Genomic DNA, 22,187 nt, shown 5'->3' with positions numbered 1-22,187 from the left:
CAGATAATTGTGCTCGGAGCAAGCAACGTAAGTCAGTCACATCACATGTTTTAATGTCGACATTGGGACAGACATGCAACAACCGCACGTTTCCCTGTGAAAGGCAGCAAACAGCCACTGTGAAAGCGTTACAAGGCCATTTTTGAAATGTGAGATCGTCCAAAGTAGGACTTTGGAGGATTAAGAAAAGTGGCTCAGGATTCGAACTAGACAGCCGGTGATGAAAGACCCAGGCTCAAGTTTATGTGTGCACATAGGTCTATTTTGGAACTCTGAATTGAGGTGGGAGTGGGGGGGTTGTTTGTTCGTACTGACACTGCCGCTAAACGGGAAAGGGCAGCGTAGGCGTGCTGAGTTCTTGTCAGGACGTCAAGAAAGTGTCCGACGTGTTTATGGCGACAAAGTAAAGTTGATGTGCTCGGTCGCCAAGAATGAAGCACCAAAAGGTCGCCGGGCAAAAATAGAGACGGATGGTTAATGGGCTCGACACGAGGCAACCGTGGGATTCTTCATGGTAGGATTTGGACAAACTCGCTTTCATGGTAAAGCAGACTTGATCCGATCAGGATCAAGTCTGGATCCTGATGGGCACCGGGGATTGAAATGTTACATGAAGCCGTGATCGCTGATCTTCATGCATAGTTTGTTTTCAACTCCAGGCATCTCCTTAGTGCAGAAGCTAATGCTAATTGGGGCTAAAGCTAAAGTCAACAACACGAGCCCCTGTTGCACATCGCCTCAGATTCACCTGCTAACACAAAGGTTCACCTCTGTCCCCGGCCCTCCTTCTCCTTGACCTTGTTGAGGGCTCCCCTCCCTCTGCTTTTCTTCCTTTGCTCCTCCAGGCGCCGCCTCTCCCAGGCGGTCATCCAGGTGCCTCCCAGGTAGCTCAGCGCATCCTCGGGCCGCCCTCGGTCCGGCGGGTTGGGGTCCAGCAGCAGGTGGAAGAAGGATCGGGCCAGCGGGGTGAAGCAGGTGAACTGGGGCGCCACGAGGGGGCCCTTCTTGGTGCCGGCCGGGACCCGGCAGTGTGGCTCGGCCCACACGTCCAGTTGGTCCTCTAAACCTTTGGCCTTGCCGAACCAGCGCAGGTACTTGAGGTAGGCGGCGCAGTCGGAGGACGTGTGGGACCAAGGGTGAGTGCCGGTCAGTGTGGCGAAGGTGAGGACCCCCAAGGCCCAGCTGTCCACACCGGGCTCCACCGAGGTCCAGACCCGCGGGCGCTGCTCCTTTTCCTTCTTCTCGTCCCCTGGCTTCAAAGGCTGGTCGGCGTCATCGTCCTTGCAGCCTCGCGCCACTTCGGCTTCGGGGGTGCAGTAGGGCGACCGGTACCACACCTCCTGGACTTTGGTCCCTCGTGTCTTCACCTGTGGGTGGTCGCGCCGGTGTAAAAATATATAGTGCCAGGACTGAGCTAGCGCTCCCGCGTGCGCCTACGCACCATCCCGAAGTCTCCTAGCTTGACCCAGTTGCAGGCGGCGTCGCACAGGAACACATTCTCGGGTTTAACATCTCTGTGAACCAAGCCCAGTGAGTGAAGGTGGGACAGGGCGCCGCACAGCTGCGACACCACCCGCTGGCAACGGTCCTCCTCCAGACCCACCTGAGCCAGATAGTGAGTTCAAATACCAACATCTGACCGAGTCGCAACGGAGGAGTACCTCAGGGATGATGAAATCGAAGAGGTCCCCAAAGAGTCCGGCCTGCTGGGCAAAGACGTAGTGTGACGGCGTGGTGTAGGCGATCCCCAAAGCTCGACTGAGCGACGGGTGCGTGCAGAACCTCAAAGACAAGTTGTACTCGCGCAAGAACGAGCACAGGCCCGTGCTCGCGCGGGGGAAGAACTTGAGCGCCATCGGACTTCCTGCAACAAACACTTAGCATCATTCGCGCTCGCGGCTATGTCGACGACCATGCGGTCAGTGACGTCGCTGATGATGCCACACGCGACGGGGGGGGGGGGTCTCACCGCTCTTGTTGTGTACGGCCAACATGACCTTCCCGTAGGACCCTTCGCCTAACAACTTGACCAACTTAAAGTGTTCCGACGTCTCCAAACTGATAAGCGACTGCGCCGTCAGGTGGCACATGTCATCCAGAAGCTGGGTGGCCGCCTGCACGCACACACGCAGAGGAGAGTCAGTAGACGCAAGCTGGAACGCGGCCGAATCTTTTGGATGCGCTCATCTCTCGCACAAAACTTTCACTCTCACATTGCGGACGGCTCGGACACTTAGGCAGGGTGTCAATGTCAGATGAGGGCGGGGTGGGCGGCTTAAGGGAGGCACGCGGAGAGCGCCAAAGCTGACGGCCACTAAGTAGCTCCACTTGAAGAACGAGCATACAACAACGCGGGACGCTCGCATTACATGAGACAACCGTCTCTGTTGGCGTGTATTTCTGTACATGTACGGAGTGTGTGTGAATGTCTGCATCCACGTGTGTCCATCTGGAACGCGACTCCTACTGTGGAACATTTCACAAAATGATTGACAGCTCATAAGTCATCCAGTAAACATTTTAAAGCTGTCACCATGTTGTTTTTTTTGGTGCTATTAAAGGAATCAACTTTCGTCAGGTTACCGTCATTTTGGAGCTCCGATGCAAAGGTTGTCCCTTCAGCAGCAAGCGTGCACTCTGCTACCGGAGCGCGTCAGAAGCACCAAAAAGGGAAGCAGAACAGCGACCGCAGCCTTCCCTCACTGTCGTACACACACAAAATGCGAGTGAGCAGCTGGATGCAGGCAAGTTGGGCCAGCACAATCTGTCCTCACACACACACTTGGCTATGAGAGCGTGGATGTGTGCGACCGAAGCTGATTGGAGAATCAGTGCCAACGCTACAAAGGGGGGGGAGGGCAGGCGGATTTCGAAATGCCAGCTCTTTCCACGTGACCCCGCCAATTTGAGGAGCGAGATGTCAAAGCATGATATTCATACAACCCACTTGCGGCTCATCACGCTGACAAACGAGGATGGGATGAAAAGGGACAATATCAAACGCGATTTTATTGACATCCAGGCAAAAGGGAAAAGTGGACATGTGTCTTCTCAAAGTTATTCTTGTACAGCAGCGTTGACAACTTGTGCTCAAAGGCAAGGTCCCGTCCAAACCTCGCTAAGTAGTTTTAGTGCGCGACGATTTGTGTTGGTTTCAGCGTCTGCAAAAAGTGCTTTTAATTGGGATCCGAATTAAAAGATGCCGACACAGCACTCGTGTGTGCACGCGTCTTCAATCCCATGTACAAGAACGTACATAAATGTAGGCACGGTCGCACAAGAGACCAGTGGCGGCTCATCACACGCCTCAGCTCAGCACTGAATGGACGAGAGGGAGCGCGCCGCGCATCGCCGAGTACGTCGCGGATTTTTCCCCCGAACTGAAGCTCATCCCTGACATGTTGAATGAAGAAGCTGAAGCCCAACTCCGAGACGCCCCTCAGTCGTCCGTGGTGTCGGTGTCGTCGTTCAAATACTCTTCCTCCACAGGCGTGCCGCCGTTTTGCACACCCCAGTCATCATCGTCGTACTCTATGCTGTCGTTGTCCTCTAACAGCTCGAGGTCCAGTCCCGCCGTTGCTGCGCCCGCCGCTGCGCCCGCCGCTGCAGCGGCTGCTGCCGGCCCGTTGACGGGCCGCGCCTCGGCTGGTGGGTTCTGCCCCGGGGGTGGCGCGGCTGGGGCCTCTGGCGGCGCTGCCGCGTAGCCCCCATTATTATTAGAGAAGGCGTCCCTGTGCTGGGCATCGTCCACGTTGACCCTCTGGTGGCACATGGGGCAGGTGTCCTGGATATAGAGCCACTTGCGCAGGCACAGAGCGTGGAAGTAGTGGTGGCATGGCGTGATGCGTGCTGAGGTGGCAAAGTCCTGGTAGCAGATGGCACAGACGTCCTCGATGCGGCGCAGGCGCTCGCCGCGCAGCTCGGGCAGCGAGTTAATCTTCTTGACGGCCGTGCGGCGGTTGATGAAGGTCTTCCAGCCGTTGCGCGCCTGCAGGTAGATGTTGAAGTAGGCGTGCAGGCACATCATGCAGGCACGGATCTTGCTGCCCGACTCGAACATCATGGTGTAGGCGCCGTTGCCAAACATCACCACGCCAAATAGGAACTCGATGACGTTGCCGCCCGAGCGCACGTAGTACACGTAGTCGTCCAGCTTCTCCCACAGCGCGTCTGACAAGCCGTCCGCCATGAACAGTCCGTAGACGGTCAGCGACACCAGCACCTGGGAAATGCGAAAGTCACGTTTGGCTTTGACATTTTGTGGGCCTCGAAAAGCGCACCTTGAGGCAGAGCTCCACGCAGAAGGCCGTGACGGCAAAGAGCCAGGTGTTGATGGCGTAGTGGCGCCACAGGGCGCGGCTGAGCACAACGGGCAGCACAAAGAGCGCCGCCGACACCAGCAGCACGGGAAAGTGGCGGCGGAAGGAGGAGACGTGCGAGGCGCTGAGCGACATCAGCACCGGGTCCGTCATCCCTTGGATGAAGTGCAGGATGGCCGTCAGCAGGAGGCACAAGTTGCGGCTCAGACGCACCTTTGCGGACACGGCAAAAACACGGCCAGGTCTCGTCAGTTGTCCCGCCAAAACCGCGGCGCGTTTGCGCGTCCTACCAGGCGCTCCTCGGGGTCCAGACTGCTGAGTCCGGTCTGCAGGGCCAGGATGAAGAACAGCACCGGCGCCACGAAGCCCAAACGTTTATCCTCCTCATCCGTTGAACCTGGACGAGGCATAAAGGCATCCTAAGCGCACTGGGGAGCATTTTGCACCGGCGGGAAGGGGGGAGGAGATGCACACCGATGAAGGTGAGGATGCTGAGGCCCAGATAATGTGCCGCCGACGAGATAACGGCGCTCATGCCCAGGACGGTGAGGGTAGAGTCACAGCCGGAGATGATCAGGTTGCTGCTCACGTCCCACAACACGTCCCAGCTCAGGAGGTAACCCTGATGCACGGGAGAGACGTCAAAAGCTCAACTTCCGAGCAAGTTCTAAAATGAGCCGAGTCGAGCATTTACCCGCGGGTCGGAGCTGCGGTCGGCGTAGCCGCCGGTGGCGTCGCCGCTTTCCCTCCGCACCGCCTGAACCACGTAGACCAGGATGAGTGCCTGGGCCGTGACGCGGGTCAGCCAGAAGACCCGCAACACATCCGGGAAGCGGATCCTCTTCCAGGTGTCCTTGACGAGTATCTGCAGGCCGTACATGCGGTGCATGTGTCCCACCAGCAGGAAGACATAGCGACACGAGTAGTAGAGCCGTTTGAGGCGCAGGGCCAGGCAGGCGGCCGTGTTGAGGGCCAGGGCGGCACCCGAGAAGACGGCCACCAGCTGCCGCACGTCCGGGGGCAGGTCCATCATCAGCCCCCACACGGGCACCATCACATCCAGGACCACAAGGGCGGCCAGTGACGAGCGCAAGCCCAAGAGGAAGACGTAACCCACGCCGAATGCCAGCTGCACAGCGGCCAGGCCCAGCCACAGCGCCGGCCCGCTGCGGGCCTGTGGACGCAGGCCCAGCGCCGCTTTGGAGTAGGCGCCGTAAAGGTCCACGTGCGAGGTGGCGTGGTAGTTGACCAGGACGGCGGCCGCGCCCAGGACCACCGCCAGGAAGAGGGTGTAGAATTTGAACAAGGCCTTCTGGGACAGCAGCAGCACAACACCAGAGACCAGCACGCCTGGGAAACGATGCTACTATAAATGATTCCGTCAAATAACAACAAATAGCTGACTGACTTGTTGTCCACCAATAGAGGGTGCTAACGGCTTGAAACAGTCTCGAGAAGTTGGAACGCAATATGAACAGAATTGTATGTAGCTCGGCGAAAAATGGAGTTGACATTGATAACACGTTGCTTGTCATGAAACGAGACTCCCGTGGCGAACCGTGGATCGTCAGCACACCATCAGAACACGGTGAACGCCAACAAACTTGATGAAGATTTGTGTTGTCTCCAGTAGTTAGAGGAAGCATTTCACATGAGAGCCACGGTTGACTTAGAGGCAAATGTGACGCTGCTGTGAAGTTGACGGCTCGCGCGTGACTGACAGGTGACGTCGCTGCGCGGCTGTGAAGCCTGTTTCACTTGCCACTTACCCACGACTCGGAACAAGACGCTCCCAACAGTAGAGGCCCATCCCGGTCCGGGCTCGTAATACGAGTTGAAGATGACATCGATCATAAAGATACAGGGTACCCGCAGAGCCACACCGAGCACCGCTAAGGCCTGCTGGCCTAGCCGGCCTTGAGTGGACGCCATGGGGCTCGGGGCTCACAGACAACGTTCCCAGCGGCTCCGGGAAAAGCGGCACGTCCGCGGAGCGTGCAAAGGCATGGAAGTCGCTCGCTGGCAGGCTGGGTTCTTCGGCTTAGCTCAGGCTCGACTGGGTTTGTCCGCTAGCAGCCGCGGCTGCCATCTTTGGCCGCTTGAACTTTTCCTGCTGCATCTTCTTCGTTGGTGCAAAATAAGCGACTGCACGGTAACGTGAGATGATACTGCTGCCACCTGATGACTACGCAAAGAAGTACAAGACTCACCTGCAGGAAATGTGAACTGCATGCAAAGCTGCAAAAACGGGATATTTGTCCCGCTGGAATAGCTGGAAAACAAAACAACAAAGAACGACATAAACGGCTCATATTTAGATTTAACACGTAATTGTCCAAGCTTTTTAAGGGGTAGTACTCCAAATTTGTGATTCTCAATTATTTTCTTTTTGGAACGTATCACTGAAGAACTCACCTATTCATGCTCTGTAACCCTAATATCAAAATTGTCCTCAGTTTTTTTTTTCAGTCTTTAGGGAACTTTAGGCTCTCCACAAGCCAAATGAGGCTAAACTGATCCAACTCCAAGCTGAGAGGCCATGGCCGCAATGTCCGGTCCTTAATATGACATCACACAACTGCTATTCACCTGATTGGTCTTTGGTCACATGATGCATGAGAGGCGAGCCCCTCTTTGTCGCGCTGTTGAACGGAGGATTTCGAGAGCTGGGTCGGCGCCCTCCGAGGCCTCCTCCCACCACGAGCATCTACAGCGTTGGCTCCCGGAGGGTGGAAGCCTGCCCGGCACACATTGAGGCCTTCCGCCGCGAGATGTTTGAGGTGACCAGGAACGGCCAGCAGGTCAATATAACGCTCTACCAGATGATCCAGGAGATTAAGCGGCAGACCCAGATGGACGTGGACGAGCTGCGCCAAAGCTTGTGCGAGATCTGTGCACGGATGCGCGCCATCTCTGAGAAGGTGGACCAACTGGTGGAGCCGTCGCCTGCTTGGACGCGACTCTGCCTCACCTGCAACTACATCAACGATCCCACCATGGTCTTGGCTGCTGCGCTGGTGCTGGCCTGTGGATTCTACTTTATAATCTTTTAGGAGGGCATCCTCGGGTTCCGGGAACCGGCGGTCCATCTTGACAACAGGAAAGAGGGCGACATTGGAGTTCTGGACCCATGACTGCCGGTGGGTCACCAGATGAGGGGGTGGACGCCTTTACGCCAACAACTGACAACCGTGCTGTGGATAGCACCAGATAGTGGCAAAGCACTACTTTTGTAGAAATGAAGCTCCTCAACACACTTGTACACACTTCATTGACAACGAGCTGGCACAACATGGCGCCAAATCAGGCAAAAACGTTTTTGATACAAGGTGAAACTTTTGCGGATTTGTCAAACTTGCATGACTGACAATCTGCACAGACATCAAGTGAGCGCAGGACTCGTGGGAGGAGGACACGAGGCAATCACACACACACATGGAACCAGACAAACTTGTTTTATTTTCATTCTCCAAGACCGCCATGACGGCGTGCGCACACTTCGAGGCCGGTCACGTTCAGCTTCATCTGCTCGGTGCATCAGCTGCGCGACGCTCACGCAGCCCGTCAAGGTGACGTCATGTCCAATTGTCGTAAAAGTCCGAGCCAAAACGTGTCATTTTAGTCTTTGTTAGATTCAGGCCAAGAGTCTCGTCTCCTTATTGACCCAATGTATCCACAGCATGTCAGTGTCAAAAATAAAAAAAATCTTAAGCTCCATCTAACTTTGTTGAGAGAAGCTGTCAAAAGCCAGCAGTCGTCGGGCATCGAGTCACGAACCGTAGTGGGAGCGGAACGAGCTCCCGGCAGACATCGGCAAACAATCCAGAGCAAGAACGTGCGAAACATCAAATCAAAGTCATACTGGAGCAGGTTTTGGCACTTGAAGCGGAGAGAGCGTGCAAAAGAAAATTTAACATCCCACAACTTTTTTGACCTGTGAGTCATGTTTGGCACATTCTGAACAAAACCTCCTCGGTCAGTGGATCCTGGGTGCCGATCGGTCGTCGGTGCTGGTCCTCTTCAGCCTGACGCCACGCCGGATGGCTACAAGGAAGTCGTCCACGCCGTCGCCGTGTTCCGTCTCCTCCAGCAGCTCGGGCAAAGGACGTCGCTCCGGCTCGGACCCCCGGCTTACATCTGACTGAGGCCAAAGGCTTACGCCACTCCCTGGTGAGACAGGTGCACCTGGGGGGTTCCAAGGGCTGTGCCCATCCTCCGACGTCCTCCCCCCGGGGTGGTCCGGTACGGTGGGCGTCTTGACGGGGACCACGGGCGGCTTGATGGGGATGGGGCCCGAAGCGAGGCTGCTCGACGGGCGCCGCAGGCTGGCCTTGGAGGACGGTGTCCGGCGAATGGTGGCCACCCCCGGCGGGACCACCGCGGAGGGCGCCACGCGGGCTGACGTACCGCGCTTGGACTGCAGCGATCGGCGGCAGGACTGAGAGATGTCGCTGGGGCGCGGGACGCCGGGCGACTCGGCAGTCGGTTCCTCCCCTTCGTGATCCGTGGAGAAATAGTCGCACTCTGAAGAGAACAGAAGTGATATTCAAAAGCGAAAAACGAAAAGAATCCCCAACCCCAGCGGGTCGCCCACCTTGCGTGGGGCCAGCATCCTCAGAGCAACACGGCGTGACGGTTTGACTACTGTAGCCGCTGGAGCCCTGCACCGAGTCCCTGCTGGAGCCGTGGAAGTCCAAGTGGAGACTGCGGGCCAGCGCCTTAGCCAGCTCTACCTGGGCCTCTCTGTCCTCCTTGACGGCGGGCATAGGGGACGGCGACTTGGACTGGGAAGCGTCCTGCGAGATGAAGCCCGAGTCGTGGGAGGACACCGACGAGAGGCGGGCCGGCGTCTGCTGCGGGAGGGCCGACGAGGACGAAGATGAGGATGAGGCACGGTAGCGGAAATGCGAGCCGGGCGAGTGGCAGTGCGAGCCGCTAGAGCGAGAGTCGCTGCTGTTCACGCTGTTCAGGCTGCTGCCGAGAGAAAAGGCGCTGTTAACAACTCTCGCCGCTAGAGGGCGCCCGGGACCAGGGGAATCTGACTTTGTTTCTGTCGTCAGCTCAGCTACCTGCACATGCTGGACTTCCTGGACGTGGTGCTTGGAGATGAGGGCGGAGTCTGATAGGACCAGGTGCACTCAGACGCCTTCAGGTCCACAATCACCTGTGAAAAAAGAGAAGAGGACGGAGATAAAGGAGGAGGACGAGGAGGAAGCCAGATGAAGGAAGAAGCGGGTACGTGCTTGTTCACTGGAAGGTGGCAACTTGTGAGGGTCCATGGTCAACATCTTCAGGTCCTCAGTCAGCGTCTGAAGGTGGCTGAGCTCGCCCAGCATGGACATCTCCTCCTCCTGACGGGCACACACATCAAGAATGGTCATGCGGTGACTTTGCGTGGGGCGTGCGCTCGCTACTGACCACGACGGGTCTGAACATGGCCACCAGGCAGCAGAAGCGGCTCCTCTCCTCCACCATGGCTCTCCGCACCGCCTGCTTCTCGGCCTCCTCCAGCAGGAAGTACTTGTCGCTCACTTCCTGCTTGGCGTTGTCCAACTGCGGCTGGATGTCTCCGCGCCCTGGAGCGTAAGGAACCAACGCTCAAGATGGCCGACGACAGGAAGCGGCGACGCGGCCGATCGCTTACCAAAGACGTCGGCTGAAGAGCGGGCGGCGACCGCATCCGGGCGGGTTAGACAAACAAGTCAAGACGTCAGTTTGCAAAAGACAATTGTGAATCACCACGGCGTGTTCCCGCTGACCTTTCTTGGCTTTCTTCTGCAGCTTCAGTGTGTCCGAAGAGCGCTTCTTGATCTCCTGGCGGGCTTTCTTGTACTCTGTCGCACGCACGCGAGATGAAGCAATTGCACTCAGAAAACGCTTCGTCCGTGTGTGTTTGTGTACCTTTGGCGTGGTCCTTGTCTAGCGTGTTGGTGACTCTCTTCCAGTCTTCCATCTGCTCCTGGAGTGGGTTGATCAGGCAATCCACAAACAACCTACACACACACAAATGTTGGGATGTGATTGGAGGAGGGGCGGGTCGCTACGGAGATAAGCGCACACGTACGTGGAGAACTGCCTGAGCTTTGCCTCGATGCTGCGGTGCCTCATGCACATCCTGGTGAGAGCTGAGCCGATGTCCCTCGTCGCCCCTGCGGTCAAAGGCCCAACATTTAATTGGAAAGTAATTCTACTGTGGACCGCTAGAGGGAAACACATGACGTTGGACTTTTGTGAATGAAAGCGGACCGACCCGGTGTGGGTGTTCCTTCATTGTCGAATCCTCTGCCGTCCCGCTTTTTAGGCCAACAGAAAACAGCGGATGGCCGAAGGTTGATTTTCTGACATATCTCTTTATTGTTTATTGGTGCTTTAAAAAATGATGAGAGGCCATTTTGGTAGTTTACGTCCAAATGACAACATCAATGTGGATTCCGTGGAAACTCCTTCCGTAAAGACGCGACACGTCAAAGGTTTGATTTTCCGAGCGTGCGCCGGCGTCGGGGTGTCAGGGTGCGGCCGTGATGCTGCTGCATTGCACCACTGACACCTCCTACCCACTCCACCCCCACTCCCTTATCCCACGTGGTCTTGGTCCACATCATCACCAACAAATGTCGTTGGCCTGATTGCTAACTCTAGTCAAGAGATCTTTTGATTCGCAGACTGTCGTCGTGTGTGCGCGTGAGGGAGTGTGGGGGTGTGCGGCAGCTGCTGTGGTTGCCATAGCGGCGGCCAACAATCCTGAGGCCCCCAGCTGCGACCACTCCGAATAAGAAGCTAACAATTCACCGCTGGGCTCGTTGATGTCAACTTCCACATCAACATTGGCAAGTGAGGCGATGATTGACGGACGGAGGGATTGATGGTCCTTAAGGGTATTTCAAGCGTAACCGAAGCCGGCGGTTGGGATGCAGAAATAGCGCCACGACATTTGACCCACTTGGTGGTTGCGGGAGGAACACTCAGCTTGCCAGAGAAACTTTGAATCCTTTTTTTTGCCTCACTTGAACGGCAGACAAACACAGCGCTAAGCCCTACATTTGTCAAAATGAAACTCAGGCGGTTCTTTGCAAGCACCATGATGTTGCAGTGTGGCATCAAGGCGCTACTTTTGTCTATAAAGGAAACTCCTCAAGTCGACCAAATCTTGACGATGCACATGAAAAGTACGAAGCTTTGAAATTTGGGACACCGCTGATGCGGGCCGCCTCATACCTCGGCTGCCGGTCGCCATGTCGGCCACCTTCTGAAAGGCATCCAGGAAGGCCGCCAGCGCCAACACCGTCGTCCTGCAGCGCAGGACAAATATGCAGATGGCGCAGTCTGGTCACATTTCACTCTTCCTACTTTGCACTTTTGTTTTTATTGCAGGTCCGGTCTACCAAGACGCCTCCAGGGCCACGTTCGACAGCGAAACATTACCTGAGCTGCGACTGCAGTTTTCCAGCTTTGCCGACAAAGTCTTCCCACACGGGATAACCGGCCTGCCCAGCAAACACAAGAGGAGGACAATGAGGAGGCGGAGCATGACACGGGTGTGGCAGAGATAAATATTTTCAGCGCCAGCCTTGATTTGACCAACAATCACCTTTTAGTCCAAATTGCAAAACTACATGAAATTTCTGATACCATAGAGATGATGGATTTGACAAGACGTCAAAGCATGTTTTAGCGCCACCTACTGGCAAGGAGGACTCGTCATGTCAGCTATGTCTTAATACTTTTGTCTATGCACAAGTAGCGTCAACCGACAGCTCGCATCGCTCGCCCTCCTGTGCCGAGCTGCGCGGCTGGCTGTTGCCATGGCAACAATGCAGAGCAGCAAGAGGAAAAGATGTACGGGGGGCATTTTTTGGGGGGCTGTTTGATGTTTTGGCTTTGATGCCCACACCGCCATGATTGCAGCTATCCTCCACCTGAATGTGGTGAAATATGCACACACCCACATCTGGGGAGAGGAGGGCGGGGCCGCCGCTGCATCCGTCAGCCGGCGATGTCATAAAGTGTCGCCGTGGCAACATCTGCCGTCCAAAAGACCTTAGGGAATTGTCCATTATTTGATGTTGATGTTGCTCGTATTCAAAGCGACGGAGGAAAAATGGAGAATGGACGGGGAGTTGCGGGGATGAAGCGACAGAAACCAAACAGTGGGTCCCATCTGTTTCCATGGGGACGAGGAGACGGATGCAGGAGACCAACCTCGAAAAAGCGACAACTGTCGATCGCGTATCATAAGTATTTTCATCTCAATGAAAATGAAGGACACATTGAAATGGTCAGCTATTTTTCACATAAATCCAGTTTCCAAACTATGTCAAGGCCCAGTCGTCAATTGATGCACGCCACAAAGACGATGGTCCCCATTCGGTCTCAGGACCCCCAAGTCAAACAAAAAACAATCAATTGAAAGATATTTGGACATTTTTGACTCGATTCATTGTGGGAGACATTTGGATCTCCTGGGGCTGAGGCAGCATGAGGCTGTGGCAAATTCCTCACACTTGCCACCGATGGCGTCAGCAGCACGTCACATGATTACGGCGATGATTACGGTACTAATGATGATCAACGAGTGCGTGCGGTTTTACCTTCATGTCCGCGATGACGTTCTGGAAGAGGCCGCCCAGCGCGCTGCACTCCCTCTCCATGCTTTCCATCTTGACTCAATCAGTCGAAAACATCCAAAAGGATCATGTGCAGTGCAGCACAACAATAACGAGTCTGAATGGGGGACGTACGCGCGCACTGGAATGGGAGGGGAGGGGCGGGGATCTTTCCGCCTTTCTCTCCCGGGCTCACGGAGCTGCAGAGGCGTTTAGCGGCGACTACCCGGCGGCGATGGAGGCTGTGTCCCCGCGGGGAAGAGGACGTCAAGGACGCGCGCGCGAGGGGAGCGAGCGGGCACGACCGTCGCCAGCTTCGTCATCTTTTCTAACACAAGGTTGGAGAGCCGCAGGGACGAGGCTGTCAGGGAAGACGAGAACGCGCGTCAGACAGACCACGCCCTCAGATGGAGAGGAGGGGTAGATTCAAACACTTCGTGTGCGTGATACAATATCCCACTCGAGCCTATACGAAACTTGGAACCCACTCCACCATATTACGCAGTACAGTGCCCCACTAATCTGATTTTACGCGAGTGCACTTCCCTTTATGACACAACAGCACCGTCTGGTGGACAATGTCCAAAATAAATCTAATCTCAGAACCACTCAAGCTTTTTTTCCCGTACAAGTACGACCAGTTTGCGCGCACGTCTCGTTGACGGGAGACGACGACGAGTGCATCTGGAGAAATGCGAGCGAAATGACGTCGTTAATGCAAGGAAGAGAAAACGACAAAAGCGACCATGCACCAGGTTTCAAAGGAGGAAAGTGAAAAAAGGCCGTTGCGTAGAAGACGGTCTTCACGTAATTGAGTGCACGCAAAAGCCGCGCGCAAACCTTCCGGGAGATGCGAGGCGGCAACAACTCAACCTTTGCTGAGTCACGTTTTTTTTATACGCTTCATGTTTCCCCGGCAATGACTTTGGACTCGTCTCTGCCCTTTCAGTTTACGCTGATCCAAATTCGTTGCCTGGCAACGAGGTGGACCGGGCTCGCAGCCAACATCCAACACGCCGCCTGTCACAGTTTGATTCCACGTTGCTTCTCTGGTTGAAGTTGGATCTGGTTTTTGGCACTAAGAGTCATCTTTGGGCGCAACGGAAGCTCCCGAAGAAACATCGTCACACATGTCGCCGCGATGCTCCATGAATTCGTCCAGGTAGCTCAGAAGCCAAGTGTTGACCATTAAAAAAATAAACCTCTGCCAGCGTGGCACTTTCGGACATAATCTACGTTTTCTGCTCGCATTTAAGGACATCACCGCTAACCCCTTTGGTGGTTGCCACCGCGGTCGCCACGGTCCGCTCTGCATCATTAGGAAGCCGTCGCTGATTAACAGAATCTTGGCTTCCGCTGTTAGCTTAATGGATAGCTTGCTGCCTGGTCAACGTGGCCCATTGGCCAGGCGCCTGACATTTACGACAATAATAGCGCGGATAAACATGCACTTGGTAGGAAATCATAAACTGACCCGACCTGTTTTCCCCTCGGCTTGGGAATTCAAGTCGTGTTTGTTCTCCTCGCCCCGCAAAAGAAAGACTTGGAGCATTGAAGCCTCGTAGAAGCAGGCAGGGCCTTCTTGCTTCCATTGTCTCCTCAGCTTGTTCGTTGTTACACTTTGCTTTTTGTAGCAGTTTGAGGAGCACTTGCTTAATGGGAAAACTACTCACTGAACTCAAACTGAATTCTTAATTGAACCTGATTGTTGCTATTTCGCAGACATTGACACTGCTAACATCCCAAATGTGTTTTTGTTGTCATTTCCCAGCACACAGACGCCACACGTGGGCATGAAGAGGCCACCTTGTTTGTTTGTGCTATTTCTGGAATATGATCCCATGAATAATTTAAAGCAACGTTGTAAAGACGCGCACAAGCCATGAAATGTCCTCGTGTTTCATTCGAGCAAGAGAAAAGTGTCTGCCCCCAGACGAGGGCGCCACAAGCACTATCTCGCATCGCGTAACAACACTTCCGGGGGGCGGGGCTTACGATCAGCGCTCCGTTCATATAATCAGGAGCCGGCAGACGGAGCTCAGCTCCGCCACAGGGACGCACCAGTGAGAGGGAAGGAGGAGAGAAAGAAAGCAAAAGAAAGTGACGAGAGGGATTCCATGTCGGGGATTCGAGAAGGCTGGAGCACTGTTTGATTTGTTTGTTTAAGTTTGAGTGGCGCCCAAACCAAAGAAGAGTCGCGAGCAAAATGCTTTGCCACGTGACCCGTCCGGACTCGGTTGTGATGGAAGTGCAAGTTGATGCCAAGGCCAAAGGAGAAGATTGCTTGAATAAGGTGAGTAACAAAAGGCACCGTCGTTTCTTTTCAAGCAAAGTGAATCTGGAACACACGCAACGTGCGCCTGCGATCTTATTTGGCGTCTGTTGACGTCACTCAATTGATAGTGTTACAAACTTCATTCGATGTTGGACGTGATTAACGCGAAACAACACGCGAGCGACGGAGGTCTTCTCAATTCCGGATGGGGCAAGCACAATTGACGCCACATCCATACGAATGGCTTCTTTCTCTTAAAGGTTACTCGAGTTCATGCTCATCGCCGAGAGCTCGACGTTCGCTGTCCGCTTCTCGTCGGACTACCAACTCGGTCGGAACTTTGTGCTTCATGCAGGACGCGCTGGCTTGTATTCAAAGAGTTTACAACTTGAGTCTACACGCCGTTTAGGAGTTTGACCGTGTTATGTAATCTCAAACACATCGGCTGCTGCTACCGCCACTGCCGAGGGGGCGCGGTCTCAGGGGCGTAACGAAAGCGGGATACCCGAGGGATGCACTTCCCGTGACAAAAAGTCCAAATCATCAAATAGCAATGTTTTAAGGAAAAGTGGAGTATGTGTGATTTAAGTTTTAAGAAAGCAACGAGAGATTTGGCAGGCCTCTCTGTATACATTTATGTAAACAATTTTTTTTTTAAAACGCAGTACTTATGTTGTTTGTTGTTTATTTGTTCAAATACATTTAAAATATGAAACTGACTTGAATCGTAGTTATTTGAGCACTGTACATATTTGAAAATTGTCAAAAACGGAAAGTTCAAGGCCTTGACTTTTGTGCGGGTGTATTTGATCGGGTTGTCATCCCATTTTGCAGGTTTGCAGGACGTTGGGCATCATCGAGGTGGACTACTTTGGACTGCAGTTGACGGGCAGCAAAGGCGAGAACCTGTGGATGAACCTGCGCAATCGCATCTGCCAGCAGGTGGATAACGCCACGCCGTGCCGACTGAGGCTGCGCGTCAAGTTCTTCGTCGAGCCTCATCTCATTCTCCAGGAACAGACCAGGTAGGTCCACCCTTTCTAATTAGTTCCATTAGCTTCAGTTTGTTTATTTCTTAAATAGAATTCAACCACAGTGGCTCCGTAAATTGGTGGTTCGGCATTTGCGTATTGTCATCTATACATTTAGCACCTCCTCTCCCGCCCCCTTCCCACTTTTTTGGCTTTTGAGTCCTTTCACACGTGTTGAGTCGCGTCGTTAAGCTGCCGTCACCCTTGACCTACTTCACGCAAGCTAGCATTGCCGCTCCGCAGGCATGTGTTATGCAAAAGGCACGCACACAAGATAATCCATGCGTGCACACGTAGGTAATGTTCAACTGCTGCTTTTGGGAACTTTAACACACACACCTATTGCGCGGCGTGTGTGACATATTTGTGTAGCGACTGAGCTCAGCAGTTTGCGACAGAGCCCAAAAAGAGGGGGGCGTAAAAAAGGGAGCTTGTTCTATATGCGATCCTCCTTCCTCTTCTTCTTCTGGCATTGCGTAACAAGCCGCGCTCAGAAGAGCTTATGTAAGACGGTCGCCACGTCAAGATGACGTGAACGTCGGGTCCAGCGTTTGCGCCGTGCACGATGAACCCCCCAAAATGGCTCTAGGCTACGGTTGAAGGCTGCTTCTGTGTCAGTGTTGCAGTTAAGCATCTTATTTGCATTGATCTGCTTTTCTGTGACACGGGCCAACAAACTTCCACTTGCTGGAGCCTCCCGCCCCCCCTTTCATTCGTATTTGGTGTAGTTGGCATCGGGTCGGGTGCAACGACAGGGCACTGGCACACACTTTGCTTTTTTTTTTTTTTCTTTTTTATCTGTTGGTATTTAATCGGTTAACCTTCTGTGTTTGTAAGAGTTTTCCTTGTTGATTCTGGAGCTAAAGTTTAACTACTGAGTCAGAGTCATGAGCTTTTTTTTTTTTTTTAACCGTAGAGTATTGAGTTGCTTGCATAATAATCCATTTGTCATTTGTAAATGAAAAAATGATTCAGAACAAAAAATTGACACGAAATCTGAATGTATAATTACACAACGTACAAGTCGGCCAATTTGGTCAGAAGCAGCCATTTTGCTCAGAATTCTAGCGCTCGTCCAAATTTGAAGGAGGTATAATGATTTGGCGAACACGTTTTGCATATTGTTCATGTGCACGACTGGCTGTGACAAAAGGAAAGGTCACTCGACGAGGGTCATCTATTCCCAAAGACAGAGCCAAACGTTGGGAACATGGTTTTCTTCAAGCAGATTGATGAGCGAGGTTACTGCAGTTCAATGACCGCTAGAAACCCCGCCTCGCCCCTCCCGGCTCGGCAGCGCAAGCCGCATTGTTGGGACGGAAACTCTTGCGGGCGATTGGCTGTCGGCAAGCGGTGTAGGGTTTCACTTTGTGTGGGGGTGCTTTGTTCTTAGCGGAGCCCACGGTTGGGGCAATGGCAGACAACAACCTTATTTTTGACTTGGCTACCAGTGATGTGGAAAAATCACCCAAATTTTAGAATTTCATCCTTCTGAACTGACAATATTTGCGTAAATACACTTTCAGAGCAATGACATAAGCCGCGAAGAATAAAAAATCAGGACAGAATTTGCATCGATGTTGTTTATTTCCCAAAGGGGTGTCCAGTAGCTTAGTTTTTGTCCGTAAGCTGTGCCCTGCAGGAGTCCCACTCCATCAACGGCAAACTTATTTACAGCACAAATGGCTTGGATTTATTTCCACTGCCAGCGTGAGAAGCACTTTTGTTTTTTGTGGTGCTTCATTCTTGCCCCGCATTCCGCCTCAGCTTGCTTGCTGAATGTTTTTCTAAAACAAAAACGGCAGCACCGGTTCTCGTGTTCCGTTTATTTTCATGACCGTGTCACCATCACCATTTGTTTGTTTGCCGGGATTACCGAAGCGACAGCTGCGATTGGCTGACGCTGGTTTGAGCCCAACAGGTGCGCAAAGAGTTCCGTCCACAGAAGCAGAACAAAAATGTTGTCACGAAAGCATCTGTTCCAAAAAGGAGCCTCGACGCTCTGCAATGGGTGACCTATAGTAACCTGGCTTTGCCTGAACTGCAGTAACCCCAGCCTTGGCCGACAATAACCTTGGCTCGGCACCCCGTCGCTCTCTCGTCTATTGTTTGCGTCAGGTAGGCCGCGTCACATGACTCCGAGCACAATGGAGCGTGCCGAGGGTGGCGAAGTACGGGAGCTTTGAAAGCGGCGTTTGTTACACCCACGCCACCGGCCTGACCATCGTCTGGCTTTATCACGAGCGTGGCCTCCATCGCAAGACGCTGGCGGGCTTCTGGTCTCACAGTTTGGACAAACTCTCGTTCCATGTGACCCGGTGACGGATGCAAGCGAGTCACGAGTAGTCCAACCTGATTTACATCTTCTTAAGGTTACCATGCCAGCCGGATGAGTTGTCGGCTGAGGTTACTACAGTTCAGAGACGAAGCGATGATGTCATTATTATCAGTCGGAGTGTTCTCGTCTCCCGCTGTTGAAGAATTCCTTACATCTTGTGGACAAAACAATGGTCAGCCCCCATCCCTCCCCTTCAGAGTGGCTACTGTTTTCTTTGGCCGGGCCAGAACTCCGTGTTCTCGTCACGGCAACCCAAAACAGCTTCTTCTTGTAAGCTTCTCGTACAGTTTGTGAACTATGTTCCAGTTAGCCCGGTGACTCGCCAGTCAGACTGAAAGTGACTAAAGCTCTTGTATACAGAGTCGCAGTTTCTCATGGTGACCATCCCGTTTGTCCACCAGACACATCTTCTTCACGCACGTGAAAGAGGACCTGCACAACGGCCACTTGCGCATGGGCTCCGAGCAGGCCGAGGAACTGAGCGCCATGTTGGCCCAGGCCGAGTTCGGCGATTACAACCAGAACACGGCTCACTACTGGTACTCGGAGCTCTGCGGCGAGGAACCCAGTCCCACAATTGTCAACAGGTAAAGGGGAATCAATACTCGTAGTGGCCTTGCGCTTGAGGTTCTTACACAATCTGTTGACGGTTCCTCGACTACTCTACGAAAATCAATGGGAATGTTATCTCTTTTGTTACGACAGCATGGTGTGCAGACACAAGGCCCTGAAGGGCCTGAGCCAGGCCTCGGTGGAGTACCAAGCCCTGCAGCTGGTCTCCTCGCTGGAGCACTACGGCGTGGAGTGGCACTGGGCCCGCGACGCCAGTGGCCAGCGCCTGGCTATCGGCGTGGGACCCGAAGGCATCGCCGTGTCCAAGGAGGACTTCACCCTCATCGACCGGTGCGTGTCAATTCCTCTTTGCGTTGCGGTTTGTCTGCGCTGCTGACAAATACGGCGCCGTTTGTGTGCAGAGTTAGCTATCCCGTCATTCAGATCGCCACGCAGTCGGGCAAGACGGTGTACCTGACGGTCACCAAGGACAACAATGAAAGCGTGGTGCTCATGTTCAAGCTGATCAGCAACCGCGCAGCCAGCGGCCTGTACCGCGCCATCACCGAGACGCACGCCTTCTACCGGTAAGCGCCGTGCGGCCATTTTGACGCACGCCTTGCCGTTTTGCCGCCACGTCACGCTTCACGACCGTTTTTGCGTGCGTGAAGGTGCGACACGGTGACCGACGCTGTGATGATGCAGTACAGCCGCGACTTCAAAGGGCACCTTGCCTCCCTCTTCCTCAACGAGAACATCAACCTGGGCAAGAAGTACGTCTTTGACATCCGCCGCACCTCCAAGGAAGTCTACGACCACGCTCGCCGCGCCCTCTACAATGCCGGCGTGGGAGATTTAATGTCCTGCACCGGGGGCCGACGGTCGCCGCCCTCACGCTCGCCCAGCCGCTCGCCCAGCCGCCAGGATGTCTCGGACGACGACGACGACTGCGGAAGCTGCTGTCAGAGCCGGCAGCTGCAGGAGCGGCTTCACAAACTGCAGGAGGCGCTGTTGTGCATGCTGTGCTGCGAGGAGCAGATCAACGCCGCTTTCTGCCCTTGCGGGCACCTGGTGTGCTGCCGGACGTGCGCCGACCAGCTGCAGGTGATACATTCGCCCGACGCCGCGATCGTGAACATGTCTGACATACCCGCCCCCTCCCAACAGCTGTGTCCGGTGTGCCGCTCCGAGGTGGAGCACGTGCAGCACGTCTACCTGCCCACCTGCAGCAGCCTGCTCAACCTGGCCATGGCCGAGCAGCGTGCCGACCGCATCCCCGTGTCCATCTGCCGTGACCCTCACGACTGCGGCGGGGACGACTACCACAAGGTCTTCACGCACACGTGAGGGACGCTTTTGGTCCACCTTTCGTTTTCTGGACTCCTGATGGACAAAGCACTCCACCCACATGTTTGTGTGCTGCCAAATGTTTTTTTTTTTTCTCTGCCTTAAGAATTTCACTGATCAGCTGAGCTGGTCCGTCGCACACCCCCACTCGCTTACTCGATTTTATTGCTTTTATGTTGAAAACCTTCCCGCCATTTTAAACAAACTAAACGTTTCTTTTTATCTTGAGTTTAAGTCAACCTAGCGTTAAACGGGCGTGCGTTCAATCCTCAGATTGCAGACACTCCGCTTTTAAACCGATTCTTCCATTTACACATACCAAAGGACAGCACATACCTGCTGTTAAAAAGAAAGCAAGGGTGGGCAACCCGAGGGCCGCGGGCCACACGTGTCCGGCTCTTTAGGTGCTTAAAACTTGGTAGCAGTCGCATTTTGACCGATGGCAAATAGATCAAACTCAAATGTCGGGCAAATTTGCATCTCCCCTGAAAATGTCGACAGAAATTCCACAATGATTGCATCAAATCAAAATGGTGGCCCACCCCTGCTTGAAAAGCCTCTGGTTCTCTCGGAAAAAAATAAAATAAAATCGAGTCCGTTTTTGAAAGGGTACAAAGACGCGTGCAATACTCGCCTGCTCATTGTTGTTGTTGTTGTTTTTTAATCATTATTTAAATGTCGACTATTTAAAACAAACATTGTCACTTTACAAGGAAGCCGCACGCAGCGACACTGTTTTGGTTTAGGCCTCAATGTAGCAGCACTGCTTTCCAATGCATTGTTTTTCTTTCTTTCTGCTAAGAAGAAGAAAAAGTTAGTCGCCGCAAGGCACTTTTTACACAAGTAGCGATTTTGTTTCTGTTTTCTGAAGCATTCGACGCTCTCTGTAAGATATCATGATGCTTTTGACAAAAGATTAATAAAGTTTTTTCTTTTTATAGACAAACTTGGCTTGCGCGAGTCATGTGTGCAAGTAAACAGATGCCTTTCAGGCATCTCCACTTCCTCAATTTGGTCCATTCTCTCTTTTTTTTTTCAAAGTGTCTCTACTTCCTCAATTTGGTCCATTCTCTTTTTGTAAAGCATGGAAACAAAATGATGACGGCACGAGGAAAGTTGGCTGAATATTTCAAAGCGGTCTGACGGGTTCTGAAAATAAAGGTTACTACATGTCAAGTAAACAAACTTCTCTTAATGTGCTATGGGGCCCAAATAAAAAGCTCAATAGGATCATGAAGTCAAACTACTCCTCATGGTTAATATTGTGACATTTACTAAATGTTAGTTTGACATTGGATACGATTTTGTGTGTCGAAGCTGCAAAATGGTCATAAAAGGTTAAAAGCTAACCTATTTGTCAACACCACGATTGAGTTTTTTTTTTTTTTTTATTTCACTAACAATGTGCGCTTTCATTGATTTATTTTTCAATCAAATATTGACGAGGAGAGCGGGTGTGTTTTCCGCCTTACGTAATATTGATTTAATATGTGAATATATTTTCTGCAGAGTAACAGGGTCTGCTAAAGTCCAGCGAGCGGTGACGTGCGTGTGTACAGTAGCGTTGATAACATCGAGCACCGATGACGCAACGCGCACTCGGTAGACATCCGCGGCGCTATGACGTAATCGAGCCGTCGTTTCCTCTTCTAAGATCAAATGGAAATATGTAAATATGGCGGCAAAAGCACAGACGCAACCATGATTCAAAATCAATTATAA

General features: G+C 53.2%; 4 protein-coding genes across 5 annotated transcripts; 1 reads left to right on the top strand and 3 right to left on the bottom strand.

Annotated features, from left to right (window-relative positions):
- Positions 1-32: 32 nt before the first annotated feature.
- On the bottom strand, positions 33-2,795 carry LOC133144696 (serine/threonine-protein kinase SBK2-like). The gene is made up of 5 exons (XM_061267587.1): positions 2,584-2,795; positions 1,970-2,114; positions 1,662-1,864; positions 1,442-1,603; positions 33-1,367 (listed from the first exon to the last, which is right to left on the bottom strand). Exons 1-5 carry the CDS (start codon positions 2,587-2,589, stop codon positions 765-767), a joined length of 1,119 nt encoding a protein of 372 aa, XP_061123571.1. The 5' UTR covers positions 2,590-2,795; the 3' UTR covers positions 33-764.
- Positions 2,796-2,989: 194 nt separating this feature from the next.
- On the bottom strand, positions 2,990-6,461 carry rnf139 (ring finger protein 139). The gene is made up of 6 exons (XM_061267543.1): positions 6,089-6,461; positions 5,014-5,669; positions 4,794-4,941; positions 4,610-4,716; positions 4,281-4,532; positions 2,990-4,222 (listed from the first exon to the last, which is right to left on the bottom strand). Exons 1-6 carry the CDS (start codon positions 6,249-6,251, stop codon positions 3,440-3,442), a joined length of 2,109 nt encoding a protein of 702 aa, XP_061123527.1. The 5' UTR covers positions 6,252-6,461; the 3' UTR covers positions 2,990-3,439.
- A 1,296-nt stretch (positions 6,462-7,757) lies between these two features.
- Positions 7,758-13,297, bottom strand: LOC133144685 (protein MTSS 1-like). Of its 2 annotated transcripts, none has more exons than XM_061267557.1 (12): positions 12,908-13,297; positions 11,742-11,803; positions 11,535-11,608; positions 10,384-10,468; positions 10,221-10,312; positions 10,079-10,153; positions 9,964-9,975; positions 9,738-9,895; positions 9,563-9,670; positions 9,389-9,483; positions 8,914-9,293; positions 7,758-8,843 (listed from the first exon to the last, which is right to left on the bottom strand). In XM_061267557.1, exons 1-12 carry the CDS (start codon positions 12,974-12,976, stop codon positions 8,296-8,298), a joined length of 1,758 nt encoding a protein of 585 aa, XP_061123541.1. In that variant the 5' UTR covers positions 12,977-13,297; the 3' UTR covers positions 7,758-8,295. The 2 variants fall into 2 exon arrangements, with proteins under 2 accessions (XP_061123541.1, XP_061123542.1); XM_061267558.1 differs by having other exon boundaries at positions 8,914-9,290.
- A 1,635-nt stretch (positions 13,298-14,932) lies between these two features.
- Positions 14,933-21,411, top strand: LOC133144689 (E3 ubiquitin-protein ligase MYLIP-A-like). Its single transcript, XM_061267576.1, has 7 exons — positions 14,933-15,215; positions 16,032-16,222; positions 18,968-19,153; positions 19,272-19,469; positions 19,541-19,705; positions 19,790-20,222; positions 20,286-21,411. The coding sequence occupies exons 1-7, from the start codon at positions 15,129-15,131 to the stop codon at positions 20,463-20,465; spliced, it is 1,440 nt and encodes a 479-aa protein (XP_061123560.1). The 5' UTR covers positions 14,933-15,128; the 3' UTR covers positions 20,466-21,411.
- The last annotated feature ends 776 nt before the right edge of the window (positions 21,412-22,187 follow it).

The sequence above is a fragment of the Syngnathus typhle genome, linkage group LG20 (genome assembly GCF_033458585.1).
Source record: "Syngnathus typhle isolate RoL2023-S1 ecotype Sweden linkage group LG20, RoL_Styp_1.0, whole genome shotgun sequence".
Classification (NCBI taxonomy): Eukaryota; Metazoa; Chordata; class Actinopteri; order Syngnathiformes; family Syngnathidae; genus Syngnathus; species Syngnathus typhle.
This window is presented reverse-complemented; position numbering and strand designations above follow the sequence as displayed.